This window comes from Furipterus horrens, unplaced genomic scaffold (assembly GCF_987537825.1).
Source record: "Furipterus horrens unplaced genomic scaffold, mFurHor1.1.pri manual_scaffold_4, whole genome shotgun sequence".
Classification (NCBI taxonomy): domain Eukaryota; kingdom Metazoa; phylum Chordata; class Mammalia; order Chiroptera; family Furipteridae; genus Furipterus; species Furipterus horrens.
In genome coordinates this window covers 24438254-24453879 of record NW_028327174.1, presented here as the reverse complement: position 1 = coordinate 24453879, position 15626 = coordinate 24438254, and the positions used below count along the sequence as shown (strand labels likewise).

The window sequence follows — 15626 nt, the reverse complement described above, 5'->3', positions numbered from 1 at the left end:
ATTTTTTATTATTTACTTATTTCTTCTATAAAAGCAATACCAAAAGGTAGTTCTAGCCTTTTTATACTTATCTGAAAGCTTAAACTCCTAAAGAAACAAGGAGTAGAGCAAGTTTGACCAAAAAAATAGTGTCCATTTTCTTTTCCTGCTTCAGCATCCTCTATCCACCTGCAAAAAGGAAGTTCTTCATTAACAGTCTGTAGACTGAGGCAGTGAGAACAAAGTCAGGTCTGAGAGATATTTAAAGGAATTTATCATTGATACCTGCTTTTTGAATTGCAGTGATAGTCTATCCACAAAACATCACATTTTATATAAGCAACACTCTCAGAGATGTAAAAACTAATGTAAAACATAAAGCATTTTGCTTTTTCCTTTTTATAAGTTTTTATTTGGTGTCTCCCCACCCCACCCCCCTTTTTTTAACTCTTAGGTAACTCAAACAAAACAAATGAGGAAACAGATGTATATTTTTTATTTTATTTTAAATATACTTCTATTTTTTATTCTTGAATATGCATCACTTAATTTTTTGAACAGAAGGATTTTCATTGTCTGAGATAGCATGTTAGTATTTTGTCTAGATTCTGAGACACTAGAAAGTCAGAAAAACAATTAAAAATTTGTAATGTGTCTGCCTCCTTTAGAAGATTTTTAAAAAGTTGAAAATCAATGAAGATGACCTCTTATATTTTTGGCTGGTTGGCTAGTAGTGAAAGTCTGTGGTCTTTTTTTTACAGGAAAGTGACACACTCCCTTTTACTAGCGACAAATGAAAAAATGATAGTTGCATTCAGTTACCCAGCTGCCTTGAGTTATTAAATGGATCTGGCCCGCCACCTTGTGGCCGTAAGTGTAATGAACATAATTGTTTCAATGACCTAACTGATGGAGTGGGAGGGAAGAATCGGGTTTGAGGGTATCCTTGTAAGTTAACTCATCAAAGTCTTTCAGTGAGATCAAATAGCATGAAAGTCATTGTGAGCATAACAGGTGGTTATTTTCTTAACTGTGTGCAAGAAGTCGGTCTAGCAGACATCTAATTCACTGACTGGGACTGTTTTAGATTCCACAGCCCCGCAAGTATTGATGAAGAAGGAACGGGATCTGGCAAGAATTATTCTAGGGCTGTTAATAGGAAAAATGAAGTAAATTCAGGAGAAAGTTCCTATTTACAGAACTGGTACCAATTAGCATCCAGGTGAGATCCTTCATAACCCTGACCACAGAAATCACTTGAGGGGTTTGTAAAATGTAAAGATGCTCAGACCCTCCCCCACGTTCTTCCCAGCAGTGATGCTGTGGTTTTTAAAAGCTGGCCACTGTGCAGCTGGTATCAGAAATAACACATAGTTTATCCCCATTCAGTAGGACAGAAGGTGAGTCCAAGTGGCTGTAGTTTATGAAGACCCAGGTTATCTTGTTCAAGAATAAACAAACAAAATCTACAACAGTCATGTGAAGATTATAAAAAGAGAGAGAAAGGGGGTGGGGGATGGCATGGAGCCAGCTCTGCCCTACTGTCTTCTCAGCCGAATGTCATGCCCGCAGGAACCTGCAGCATCTGTGTCCATCAGGACTGCATCATGTGGGCTGGATCCCCGGGAGTAGTGCTTGCAGATGGGAGTCACCAGATACAGGCAAGGGTCATCTCCGGCGTTTTAGGAGGGACTGCAAAAGCTTCCACCTGACTACAAATGCTGCTTTATCTTCTTCACCTATTGGGTGTTCCCTGATACACTTCTTTGCCAAATAAATCATCACATTTCTAATTTTATGTTTCAGGTAGAAGCCAACAGAGTAAAACCTAAAGGTCAAACCATGGTTAGTATTTTGATTGTTCGTGTTTATTTGGCTGAGAGACAGGTTATGAATGGGCAGGATCAGAGAAGGTACTTATATCTTCTATGAAATACGGCGGCGGGGGGTAAAAGTAGCTTTACAGTTTTGAGTGACAATCTTGAATTAATAAAACTATTGTAATAATAATATAAACAACTATAAATGTACTTTCGCCCACCTCTGTATTTATATGTCTCTCTCTATAATCTTATTGCTTCTGTTTCTTTGGAGAAGGTTGACTAATTGATGATAGCCATTCTGGCAGGTGTGAGAAGATATCTCATTTTGGTTTTAATTTACATATATATCCAAAGAAACCTGAAACACTAATTCAGAAGAATATATGCACTCTTGTGTTCATAGCAGCATTATTTACAACAGCCAAGATCTGGACATAGCCCAAGTGCTCATCAGTAGATGAGTGGATAAAAAAAGCTGTGGTACATTTACACAATGGAATACTACATGGACATATAAAACAAAATTTTACCTTTTGTGACAGCATGATGGGACCTGGTGAGTATTATGCTAAGTGCAATAAGTCATGCAGAGAAAGACAAATACCGTATGATCTCACTTACATGCGGAATCTGGTGAACAAAATAAACTGACAAACACAGTAGAAACAAAGGCATGGATACCTGGGACAGACTGACAGCTGTCAGAGGAGAGAGGGTTTGGGGGACTAGATGGAGGAAGGTGAGGGGATTAGCCAGAGAACACATATACATAACACACAGACACAGACCACAGTGTGGTTACAGACAGAGGGAAATGGGGGCTCAGGGTAGGTGGAGGCGGGCAAAGTGGGGGAAGTGGGGGCGGAAAGACTTTGCTTGGGGCAATGGGCCCAGAATGTAGTGCACAGATGTTTTGTTGAGTTGTACACGTGGAACATGTATGGCTTTGCAAACAAGTATCACCCAATACATTCCATTTTTTAAGAAGAATCTAGCACAGTGATTTATATAAGAATACATAATTGGCCAATAAATGTTTGTTCTCTTTCCTGCCCTTTATTATTATTTTTAAATATTTTATTTATTTATTTTTTGAGAGAGGGGAATAAATATCAATGTGGGGTTGCTTCTCATGTGCCTCCAACTGGGGACCTCACCTGCAACCCAGGCATGTGCCCTAACTGGGAATCAAACCAGCAACCCTTTGGTTTGCAGGCTGGCGCTCAGTCCACTGAGCCACACCAGCCGGGGATTTCCTGCCTTTTAATTCACCTTCTTGCTCACTTGTGGGTACTTGAGAAGTGGGGGTCCTTCAGGGATCTGTCATTTGGGGATTAGAAAATTGACTTAAAAAAAGGCAAAGAGAAAAGATGCCTAACTTGCCACCCCAGAACCAGTCTACCCCAGCACCGGGCTGCGCTCAGGAGGGAAAAGCGCTTCTGGCCGCAGAGCCGTGTGGGCCGCAGACAGCTGAGCTGAGGTCATCCCCTTTGGAAGGAGCTTTATCCTTAATCAGCTTCGGGTGGTGTGAAGGGAGGGCGGTTGTGGTTGTTAATGTGCGTAGGGCACGATTAATATTTGGACGTTTCGTACCTAACAAAAAATCAAAGTAAGCTCTTAAAACACGCATATTAATTCCGGCCGGATATGGCTAAAAACTGTTCTAGCTTCTTGATCCCACCTCCGGGCTTTACCACCTTTGAAGATTAAATGGCAGCTATAAGATGGGTCTTCAAGGCGAGTTTCAGGGGAGGAAAAGAGCCCTCTCAGCTGTGTTTCCCATCAAGTCTGCGAGCCATCTTTAGAGACACCCATCTCAACGTGTTCTGCTTCCTTTTCCCTGACTCACGCCATTTCCTGCATTTGCCAATTAATAGCCTACAGTGTAACCAGTGAACCAGAAGCGGAGATCTAGATTATTCCTGGCAACTAGACTGATGGCCATTTTAGGTTTAAATAAAATACATTCCAGATATGCAATCAATTAGTGGTTTGCAAAGGATTTATTAAATAGTCACATGGACCTATGGTGTTTTATTATCTCTGACAGGGAAGGAACTCAGGATTATATTTATACAAAAAAATAAACTGGCCCATGTTACGGAGCAAGCTAAGTGGCAGAGCTGGAATTCGAACCCTATTTCCTGCCTCCAGATCTTCTTTCTAGTAAGCTCCAACGGCTTCCCAAAGTTCCTTGAATGGCCCTTTTATAACCTGTGCTTTCATGGAAAATGCAGCTCTTAACTGAATTACCAAGCCCTTGAAATGAAATGTTCAGTCCTATCAATAGTTACTACTCTTTCTACTATATTTTGAGCCTATCATCTATTGAATACATGTCAGGCACTGTTCTAACTAGCTTGTGTAAACCAGTGTGCAGCACAGAGTTTCTGCCTTTGTGGAGCTTACAAATCCAGTGGGAAGAAAGACAATAAACTTAAAATGTGAGGTGATCAGTGCTGAGTGAAAAGGACAAAGCAGAGCAAGGTGGGAGAGGGGGAGGATGTTGAAATATTAAAAAGGGTGCTCAGGGTAGGCTTGACATGACAGCTGAGCCGAGACTTAAAGGAGGTAGGAAGCTAACCCATGTCAGCACCAAGAATATGTCTTATTGTTAGTTTTTGGATACCAAGCAGTAAGCAATCATCATGCTTTTGTTGAAGGACGTGAACAATGAGCCCACTAGATGTGTTAAAATAGAAAATGTGTTTCAACCACCCATGCATGAACTCAGGGTCACTTTATGCAAATCTCAAGTGCTGAACAGCTCTAATCAAGTCATAGTATCTTGAATAAACACACTGCTGTGTTGAAAATAGAACTGTCAAGACAGATGGTTCACAATGTTACATACACCCAGAATGACTTAGGTCTTTTGTGAGTCACTGTTGAAATATATGTATACCTGCACAATGGCATGTCCAAATGTCATTTGACTACTTCCTGTTATTTCAATCTTTGAAAATAATCTGGTTGTATGGATTTATGAAGTACCCATGTGCCCATCCGTAACTGCAGAATAAAAGAAAAAAAAGTATTAATGGTCCTATAATTCAAATAAGCAATTAGACTGACATGACCACAGTCTCTCAGTTTTTATGCAGGACTCCGAGTGCTTTTTGTTTGGGGGTTTGTTGTTGTTTTTAAGTATACATCAAAATAGCTGAGAAAAGCAAGCTCTGTGGCCCTGAGTCATCCACAGGATAATACGGCACAGGCTGAGTTGACCAAATTACAGCCTTAGCATTGAAAGTGCCCAAAAACAGAGTGGTGGGGGGAGTGGGAGGGGACACATCAGTCAAGGACCTTCGGGCTGCACTGAAGTGACAACATGGGTCAGTTCCTGAAAATAACTGGTGGTTTCATGCAGCAAAAATGAAATAAAAAAAAAAAAACAAATAAAGATGAATGCTTGGAGCTTATTCAAATCTCAGTAAAATTATATCTGAAAGAAAACACAGCTAGAAATAGTTGATTACACATCTTCATGTAGGGTAAAAACTGGCGGAAACCGCTTTGTTGACTAGTTCATTTTCCAGAAATGATGCACTTGTTTACTCTAAGAGCTGACTTGGTGCTGTATCCATAGGCAAGTGTACAGCATGACCCAGCCACACACACAACCTCAAAATTATAACATCCCTAGTACTTATTTGGTTAATCACACAAATAAAACACGTGCTTACTAAATGTAACTGGCACAACTGGCAATATTGTAACCAAAGGGGCACTGCAACAGCCAGAGGCCTGTACACATGCTGGGGGTACTGTGCCCACCGGAAAACCCCATGGTCCCCCCTAGAGTTGTGCCAGGCTGTGCACCTGTCTGCCTTATTACCACCATTCATTAGTTAATCGCCGTTTTGGTCTTTTGCACTCTTAACCTCAGACTTCACAAGTCTTTAACTTTTTTAAACGCACAGTGCTTTATAGGAAGAAAACAATTCTCCATTGGGGAAAAACGGCAGTCTGCCATTCGAGAGTGGCCTTATCTTTCTGGCTTCTACCCACACTGGGTGAAGAGCTGTCCTGGGGCAGTATGTATCTGGATGACATAGGCAGTCTCTTTCTCTCGATGGTGGGAATAAGCTCCCACTTATAAGGAGCGTGACCATATATTTTTGTCCACTGGGGAACTTGCAACAGTGAAATAAGCATAAATCAATCCATCAGCACAATAGGCATAAATCGAGATGCTCCTTGGCAAACCTAGATGTTTACCCTACAAATAGATACGAGTTCTACCAAAATATATGGTAAAAGCTAGACTCACTCATCTGACAGTGATGCCATAGTGGATTCCAAGGGGAAAACAGGACTATTCGACACATCATCCAAGCTTGATTCCCAGAGAGAAGCATCAGGGTGTCAGTGAACCTTACATGGGACATGGGGCCCAGATTACAGACTTCCTAAATTGCTTTCACTCTGAGACTTGACTCACAATGGCCAGAGGGCTCCAAGGAGCTTTAAAGCTTAACTAGCAGGAAGAATAGAAGTGGCCGAGATACTGATGTTTAGGACAGAGCATCACGTCCAAATCAGACCACTGAAATACCCCGTCTGCCTGTCTTTGAACTCAGCTACGTTATTTGGACTTTGGATTTAGAACATCAGAGGCCTGGTCTAACACGGCATGTAATGTCCCATCCGAGGACAAATTTTTCCGAACAGAAAAACCTAGATAGGTCAGACTGAAATAAGCAAAGGCTTCCTATGGAGACAGAGGCTCTACATCGAAAGCACCTCTAGTTTGGTGACAATCCACAATCCCTCGCCCTACAGGATCTGCTCCCCATGTGTATTGAGGACTGAGATCTGACATGTTTATTTTGAACATTCATCCCATCTCATTCCTAGGCAGTGACTAAGTCTATTAGTTTCAAAATATAATTTACATTTTAACTAAAATATCAGCTTCCACGTGGCTTATCAGAAGCAACACCTCAATATTTTTTTAAAATTTTTGGTTTTTCTATTATAGTTGTCCCACTTTTTCCCATTTCTCCCCCTCACCCAGCCCACCCCACAATTCAATGTTTTATCAGTAGTGACAGGTGTCCATTTTCAGTGCTTTGTTGTAAACATAAAAATTCCTTTTTTAATATTTATCAGTTTGAGAGATGGAGAAAAAGAGCAATGACTTGTTTCCCATACTTACGCATTCATTGATTCATGTATGTGTCTTGACTGGGGAATTGAACCAACAACCTTGGTGTATCAGGAGGATGCTCTAATCAACTGAGCTCCCCAGGGTCTTTAAAGCTTTTCTTAATTTCTTTCCTCTGGTGCTGGCTGGGCTTCCTGCTTCCCCCTCAGTCCTGACATAACTTTCTCAGTCAGTACTCTGGGCATGGTTTGGTGGTGGATGGAATCCTGCCACAACTTTCATAACTACCTACCTCCTTTCTGGTGACTCTAATATACTCCATAATGCTCTATAGAGGTAGACACCACGTGGGGATACAGATGCAAGAGATTAAAGGGTCAGAGACCAGTTTTAAAGTTCTTTAAGAAAGCAGTTTCTACTGTTTTTTGTCTCATAACTTGCACCCCCAACTCCCCTCCCACATTGTGGTCCCTAGGGACTCAAGGACTGAAATGGTCAGAAGACACCAAACTTGTGTGACCTGAGTAGCCTTACATGGATCTCTCTCCTGCATTAGCCTCATACTGACCAAGATGTGGAGGGAGCATGTCTGGTTGGGACTTAGAGCAAAACCAGGTATATAGAGCCACACCTCCCCACCTTCAGCGTGCAGCAGAATCATGAGATTAAACACACAGGCACCTACGCTGAGGTTCTGAGTGGGCTAAATCTGGGACAAGGCTTAGACACCTGCACATTCAATAAGCACATCCCCAATTCCACCCCCTAAATTGTGATGGGAGGGAATCCACCGGCTTCACCTTTGAAAATTGCATAAAGCAATGACAAAGCATTTATCTGCAAGGGAGAAAATCATGCACATACCACCAATGCACCACACACACTGCCCCACGTCCACAATCTAACTGCTGGTCAGTAAACACGTACATGTCTGACCATGTATGAGCAAATGTAGCTAACAGCCACCCCACTCAAAATTTTCTGCTCAGTCTCCATCTGCCATTCATTCCAAAATATACTAAAGGCAACAGTCCTGAACTCATGGTGGGTTTTTAAGGTATGCAATTATTTTATTTCCTTGGCCTGACATATAAACTTCATTACACAAGAGCTGGCAGCTGACAGAATTGACACACAGATTCTACGCCCCCTCCGGGAGGACCCTTTTTATTAGCAGAGATGAACTGAAATGTCATGTCCAAGTGCAATTCCTGCTCCCCACCCCCACCCACAACCCCTACAGTGAAAATAAACAGAATCAACAGAATTCCCACAAATTACTAAAAGTCATCCCCTCAAACTTTTCTAACTAGCAGCTGCAGTAAATGAAAACCCATGGAGGGAAGCAGCTGGCCATCACTCAGCATCTCTGTGCATGAGAGACTGAAGGGACGCAGGGAGGGAGGACATCCCTTGAGTCTGTACTTGGATTTGGCTGAGGTTCATTAAATTCCAAGGTAGGTGTGGAAGAACGGGCACCAGAGAGACAGCAGGTTAGGCAGAGATGTTCAATGCTTCATCGATTCCAGTTAATACTCCCAAAACTACCTTCATAATCATAATGTCCTTCACACCTGGCCCCTATTTTCCTAAAGTAAGAGAGCTCCATCTAAATTTGTCTGATGTCTACCAGACAAATATTTGTGTGATGAGCTTATGAATGGGGGTCGGGAGGAGGGGGAGGTGTTCAGAAAGGAGATGGAACACAATGTTTTAATTACAATGTGTCTCTTTTGGTCCCTAGGAACGGTCCACTACTAGTAGTCCTAAAACATTCCCATCCTCTTCCTCTATCTATCTTGTGCAAATGTCAAAAAGAGAATCTCTGCCCAAAGAGAAGGGAAGATCAGGAAGCTAATGCTGGTCCACAATCATCTCTGGCCCCAACTTGCCCACTTCCTGACTCTTCTATAAAAAAAAAAAAAATCACACAAAAATTCGCAGCAATGCTGTGAAATTATATCATCTCCATTCCTCGAGCAAAGCTAATCCAACAGCTCGGTCCTGACATGCTTTCTCCCTGGGCCGAGGAAGCAGCAAAAAAACATCAATTGAGCAGGTGAAAATATGGTGACGGTGTGTGCGGTGTAGTGTTTCCAGATGTCTTCACCTTCTGTCTCCTCCATGGTGGGAGCCCCCCCATCTCTCCCCCAAGTCCCACACACACCCCTCCCCCACCCCCGAGTCCAGGTGCTCCCATCTGCCGGACTTCCACCACTCACTTCCCATAGACACTCTCATCACTGTAGGCCACATACAGAAAATAGTCTTCCTCATGGTTGTCCTAGGGGAAGAGACACAAGAGGACAGGTTAGAAAACATCCATTATCTCCAGACTCTGACCCTCACATAACCTTTTAAAGTAGGCACAGACAGTATCATAGACCCCATTAAAAGAAGCAACAGTGAATATTCGGAATCAGTGCAGCTCAACTCTGATTTCACAAAAAATCTTCATGGAGAATATGACACACACACACATATCAGGGATACAAACAAGACTAGGGCATAGTCCTTACCTTTAAAAGCTCATTCTAGCAAGGGGAACAGATACAACAAAACGTACATACTGAAACACATACTAAAAGGGAATATATGCTGTGGAATAAAAATTAGATTAGAAGTATCAGACGTTTATTTAACTCACTAATGGGGCCCAAGAAGGCAGCACCGTGTGTGAACCCCTCTAAGGAATGACACAGTCCCCCTCTGGGGCGGCACAGCACAAAGATGTTCTTTACTATAGTTTTCTCATATTAGATTCTGACCGTTTACCAACTGAACCAAATAAAACCATCTAACTTATTTTCTCCAGCTGAGTGTATCTGTTAAGACAACCTAAAGACTTTTGCCTTAATTATAAATTTATTTGAAATTTTCACAACCAGAAGCCATCTCCTGAGGTTTCAATAGAGCTAATCCCTTGTTAAAATCCTCTTCTAAGGCAAGAGTGAAAAGAGAATTCAAAGGGATTGAATCTAGTAGCTGTTCCATTCCTAAAGGACAAGTGGTATCTAATCTCCCAGGGCCTCACACTGCCAAGGGTAAGAGGATCCTGACAGACAACACCTCCTGCTCCACTTCCCGGGCACATTATCAAAGCGCACAGGAACAAAAGCTGAAGAACACCAGACCTGTCGGTATTGTTGGGACCAGAACTATTACCTCATACAGCTGGCCCATAGTAGCGCTAGTGGGAGGGATGGTGTTGTTGACAAAGAAGAATAAGGCGTCCTCAGGTCTCAGGTGGATCCTCTTCCGGATTAAGAAGTAGAACTGGCCAACTGGATGAAGGAAGAAGGTGTTAGAAAAAAAATGCAAGGGGGAAGAACCCAAGGTATTAGGAGAAGGGTAAGACCCAGGGGAAAAAAAAAATCTATACCTATTCTCTTTAAAGTACCACCTTTACATACCATCTGAACAGAACCCAATACTGTCTGATAGCTGTACAAATAAAGTGAAACTCAAAAAAGTCTTGTGTTCCCTACCATGCCACTGATGAGCTTATCCCTCAGAAAACAGGAACTTCCATTCTTTACTCAAGTTCAGACCTGATGTTAGCATATCCACTCCAGCCTGAGGACGACTTTGAGGGAATACCATGTATCTCCAGACTGAAACATTCCCATCATTGTCTATTTGGAACACACCTCCATCCTAAGACAAACTAGTCACAGGATGAGATCTTCTGGACTCCAGTAATCTATCTTAGCACCATCACTCAATGTTGGGACAATGAGTGGGAGTTCAGTGCTTTCCCTTTCACCGAGAACAATGAAAAAGTTCTAGAAGGCTGATATTTAAATCTAATAACTCCGGGGCAAATAAATCTAGAAAAATTTCTTTCCAGTATCTCCTGGACGCAGTGATTATTCCACTGAGGATCAAAGTGAAGAATGAATATATCCTCTGCAATTTCAAACAGTATCTATAAAAGGTTAACAACAAAAAAAAAACAGCTTGGGAAAAGGTATTCATTTGAGAATCTCTAAAATGTGATCCTTGCAAGAAACTAGTCTAGCTTTTCTTTTGGAATAAATTGACATCACAGTAACAAAGCCGACTTTAAGTGGTTTAACTAATGGCTATCTGATCTTTTTCAACATTTTGCACTTCACCACGTCTAAATCGAACAAGGCACAACGATGGGAAATGCTTAAGGGAACTGGTGATGTGGAAGAATTACGCCACCTTTTCTGAATCACCTAATTCTCTGGGAAACCCCACTCCCTTTCTTCAGCCCTACTCCCTCGGTCTCACAATCTCACACATGCAGGAAGGACTGGGAATGCTTTGCCAAGGGAGGAAGGGTCAAGGGAAGGGAGAACATTACCAGTGAGGTCAGAGGGCACTAGGTACTTCCTCTTGTCCAGATCAGGCACCCTGGCCTTAGGAGCCTTCTCCACGATCACCTGGGAGGACAGGCAGAGAATAGGGAGTGAAAACTATGGAATCCAACCTAGTATTTCCCCTTCCACATTCAACAGTTGCCCTATTTGAAGTGTGTGACTAGTGCCAACAACATTTTTCCATTTCTTATTCTCCCTTACCCCTCCCAAGTTTATGGGGTAATGGACTTTCTTAGAAAGGTTGTAGTTTTATTACTGCAAGAATAAGAGGATGGAGAGGGCATGTGATGAAAAGTAAAAAGAACCTTGATTTTAAGTAATTACAAGTTACCTGTAAAGTATACTATAGGATATATGCTTTCTGATACTTAATTAGAGCATTAAGATTGTATGGGTATTCTCAAATGGTCCAGAGTACCTATTAGTTTTCTTTCTTGTAAATGACATTTATTAGAGCTATAGACAACGTGGTTCAAATTTTATACTTTGTCAAAATTTTTGAGAATGACCACAAAAAATGTTCAAGACACTATTTTATTAAAAGAAGTAGTAGTAAAATACCTCTTATAGTGTGATATTCTGCAATATAGTATCAATTCAATAACCTATTTATTAATATCGATTATGTTAAAATTTCAAGGAAGTTTTCAATGTCTAAATATTTCTATAATACTTGAAGGTTTAGAAAGATCATATATTTCTGTAATAAAAAAATGAATATAAAAATTAAAGACTTCTTATGAATGTAAATTTATAAAATACTTATAAATATTTAAAGCTTAAAGTATTTAAATATTTATTACAAAAATATTTAGTATTTACAGAATTATACACATTATATTACATATTTAAATCTTAAATATTTCAAAATCTATTATAAAACCACGAGCTTTAGATTTTAATTCAGAAAACATCATCCTAGATAGATATGGGAGGTACAGGAAAGTTAAAAGCAGCAGATATAAACACTGGACAAGTTTCCCTAGTAGCTGTGTGATCTTCAACAGGTCACTTAACCTCTCTGAGCTTCAGCATTCCAGTAAGTAAAAGGAAGATGGTAACTTTACAACACCTCCTTTATATAGTTATGGGATTGATGCTGTAAACTTGAATAATCCATAAAACTTTATGTGAAATGCTTTGTAAATTATATAGAAGTAGCTAAGCATAAGAATTGGCTTAGAGGAAGGGTCTGAACCTTTTAAATTTAAGGGGACTGATTAAAATAGTGAAAAACTTACTTTATGTAAATAGAAAAATAAAAACTGGAGTAGTGATATGTGAATGAGAAATTAAAAAGTAGGACGAGCTTCAGGGAGAGACCAATGAAGGTCCGACAAGGAGGCACAGGAGGCAACATGGTAATAAATTCAAAGCTGAACAGGACGTATAGTACTGTGTCTAGCAGGACTGTGAAACCTGGAAGTTCCAGCTCTGGATAGTAAGAAAAAGAAACCACAGAAGGGAGCATAAAAAGAGCAATACAACCAACGGCAAAGGAGACATCCGTGGCGGGGGGAGGGGTAATGATTTGGAGAGGAAAAGCGGAAGGGGTAAAGCATTGGTTTACCAGAAAACACTTGTTTCAAAGAATCCCAACTCCGACTTCTCACAGTGGGCTCTGGGCCAGACTTTGCCTGTTTGGTTCTCTTTTTCTCATCTGTGAAATGAAATGTGGCTAATACTCCTTGGGGCTGTTTATGAATTTAAAAAAACAGACAACCCGTGCCTAACAGTTTCCTGCGATGTTGCAGGTTTTCAATACACTGTAGCTATTACGATCATTTCAGGAACCCACGAAACCCTCCTATCTCAAGGCCGAGCACAACTTTCCACCAGGTGTGGCAGCTCTACAGACACTGCTGGGGCTAAGCTTGAGTTATGTGAGCAGTCAGGCTACGTGACTGCTTTAATAGCACCAATGGTCCAGCTGGAAGGGGCTTTGGAAATCATTTACCCTACCCTTGTTTTCTGTAAACAGAACACTTCAAGATTAAGTGTCCTGTGCAAAACTGGAATCAAATCTCAGAATTCAGAGCAGACTCTCCTTTCTGCGTCATAGCTAGAAAGAAGGTCACTAAGTGAATACCTATAAGGAGCAGTTGGGAGGCGTAGCACTGGTTAAAACTTAATTGGAGGGACCGTAAGTTCTGACTGATGGTCCTAAGAGTTTACAAATTATACAGTTTCGTAAAACATTTAACACCAAATTTAACAGGAAGAGAATAGGGAGATTTAGCTGAAATATTCTAGGTGAATGCATGTAAATGGAAATGCGATGGGGTTGATTTTAAGGAAACAGGAATTTTACCTAAATTTAGGAGCAGGTACATTTCAGAGTTTGCAACTTATATAGAGCTGCTAGAACAGAGCCTCATACTACTCTGTGAACGCTTGATGGAAGCAACAGTTTATTTCCAGTACTTCTGATTATAGAGTGAACGACTACACAGCACTCAGAATATGCTCAGGTACATGGTAAACTATCAATAAAAGTTGTCACTTTTAAATGTTATTATAAGAAAGTCAAATATCACCAGAATTGGGAGAAACTGTTCAGTCATCCAAAGTCCAGAGACCAGCAAAGTAATTAGTGAAGGATCCTTTCTGTGCACAGTTTTTAGTGAACAGAACAGCCCTCAAGTCTCCTCTTTCTTATAGGGAAAGGACTGCTCAGGGTTTTTACTGCTGGCCTCAGGCCCAGTTTGCTCTGGTAGCTATGAGACCAGACAATTAGATAAGAATTGGAGAAGAGGGCCAAGACTACCTGCGGGTAAAGAAAGCAAATCAGATCATCTCAATCCCTTTATCTGAAGCGTTTATCTTAATGTCCCTGCCTGAAGATAAAGAGTACAATCTAAAGTCTCTGCTCCTTCATCTCCAACACCCAACGTTTATTGTTCCAGAGGGAACACACTTCCAAGTCTACTCTTTCCAATCCGGCTGTGCAGCCTACAGGAGAGGAAAACCAGGCAAGTGGCGGGGGAGGGGTGACGGGAGAAAGGCCCGGATGCAGAAAGATACCCTCTGTTCCTCCTCAATGACTGTACGAGTTTCATTTTGATAACCGGGGTCCAAAAACCAAGAGCAGAACGCCTCAGGCCTTCCTGACTGTGTCCAATTACAATCTGATCAGAATAAGTAGCGGGGCAAACTGACGGCCCCACGCTTGCCCCGGGGCCAAGAATGAGGCAATCCGGCTGTTGCGCAGAGAACGTGACCTTGTTTTCTGGGCCAGACCCGTCTTGTGGCACTCCTGCCCCCACACCCCAACCCCCAATCTTCACAGAATTTAAAGGAAAAAAAAAAACCAAACTGGTTTCCAAATCTTGGCCTCCTATATCCAATGCTATGAAAAGCAAAGTCAACCTGATTAAGGGAAAACCATCTAAGGCAGAAATCTATGGGAGCAAACCATACATCATTCCCCAATTTCCCTGCGTCTTAAAGGGCGCAAATGTACAAAAGGGTCACATTTTAAGCACCTCCCAACCTACACAGCTTCTGAATATTGCTGAGTCATTCAAACGCAGGCTCCGCTCTAAGGATGCGGTCGGCTCCAAAGATGGGTACGGGGCCAGAGTACATGGGTTTTAAAAGGTCCGCTGCCAGAACGCCCATTGCATTGGGCCTCCTCGCAGTGAAGGGCGTTCAGGGTTAAGGAATCCTAGGGACCAGCGTTCTTCCCTGCCTTAGGGCAGCCATCACGATTCCCCCTCCTGCCCACAGTCCCTCTTCCCCTCCCCCTTCCCGCTCCCCTGGAACTCACAGGGACCCTGTCCGGATATTTCTTCCGGATCTTTTCTCCCTCCTTTTTCCGATACTCAAAGGGATGGTCCTCCTTATACTGGAACTTCATGATGGACCGCAGGGTTTCTAAGATCCCCGGACGGGGCCTGCCTTCCTCGCTGATGATTGCGTCTCTCCGGTCCTGTTTCCCTCCGCGAAATTTCAGTGTGTTTCAGAATCGCGACGGATATGGGAGCTCCAATGCAGCGCAGCTTGGCAGAGGGTTCGGAATGGATCTCGGGTCCTACGGTCCCCAGGTCGGGGATGGCCAGGTAGAGAATTTCCGGTGGCTTTTCCCGAGTGCTGGGAACACAAAAACAACAAGGCGGTGCGTTGATGTTGTGATGTCACGACACTCCGCCCCCAGCGTCCCGGGCGGCGCGGGACCCGGGGAGGTGGGGCAGACACGTTGTTGATATCCGTGTGTTCTCTTCCTATCTGACCTTTCCCGGAATAGAGCTCGTTGCAGACAGAAATAGTTTTTACTTCTTATTTTATGGAGAATGGGACATGAGTGATGGTTTTAAAACAAAAAATAATATGTTCTAAAATTGTCTTCTTCCCTCTCCATCGCTG

The 15626-nt window shown here is 42.1% G+C and overlaps 1 protein-coding gene across 1 annotated transcript; it reads right to left on the bottom strand.

The window, feature by feature from the left end:
- Positions 1 to 9085: 9085 nt before the first annotated feature.
- On the bottom strand, positions 9086 to 15397 carry GABARAPL1 (GABA type A receptor associated protein like 1). Its single transcript, XM_090272844.1, has 4 exons — positions 15031 to 15397; positions 11246 to 11324; positions 10078 to 10196; positions 9086 to 9196 (listed from the first exon to the last, which is right to left on the bottom strand). The coding sequence occupies exons 1-4, from the start codon at positions 15118 to 15120 to the stop codon at positions 9131 to 9133; spliced, it is 354 nt and encodes a 117-aa protein (XP_090128970.1). The 5' UTR covers positions 15121 to 15397; the 3' UTR covers positions 9086 to 9130.
- Between the last annotated feature and the right edge of the window lie 229 nt (positions 15398 to 15626).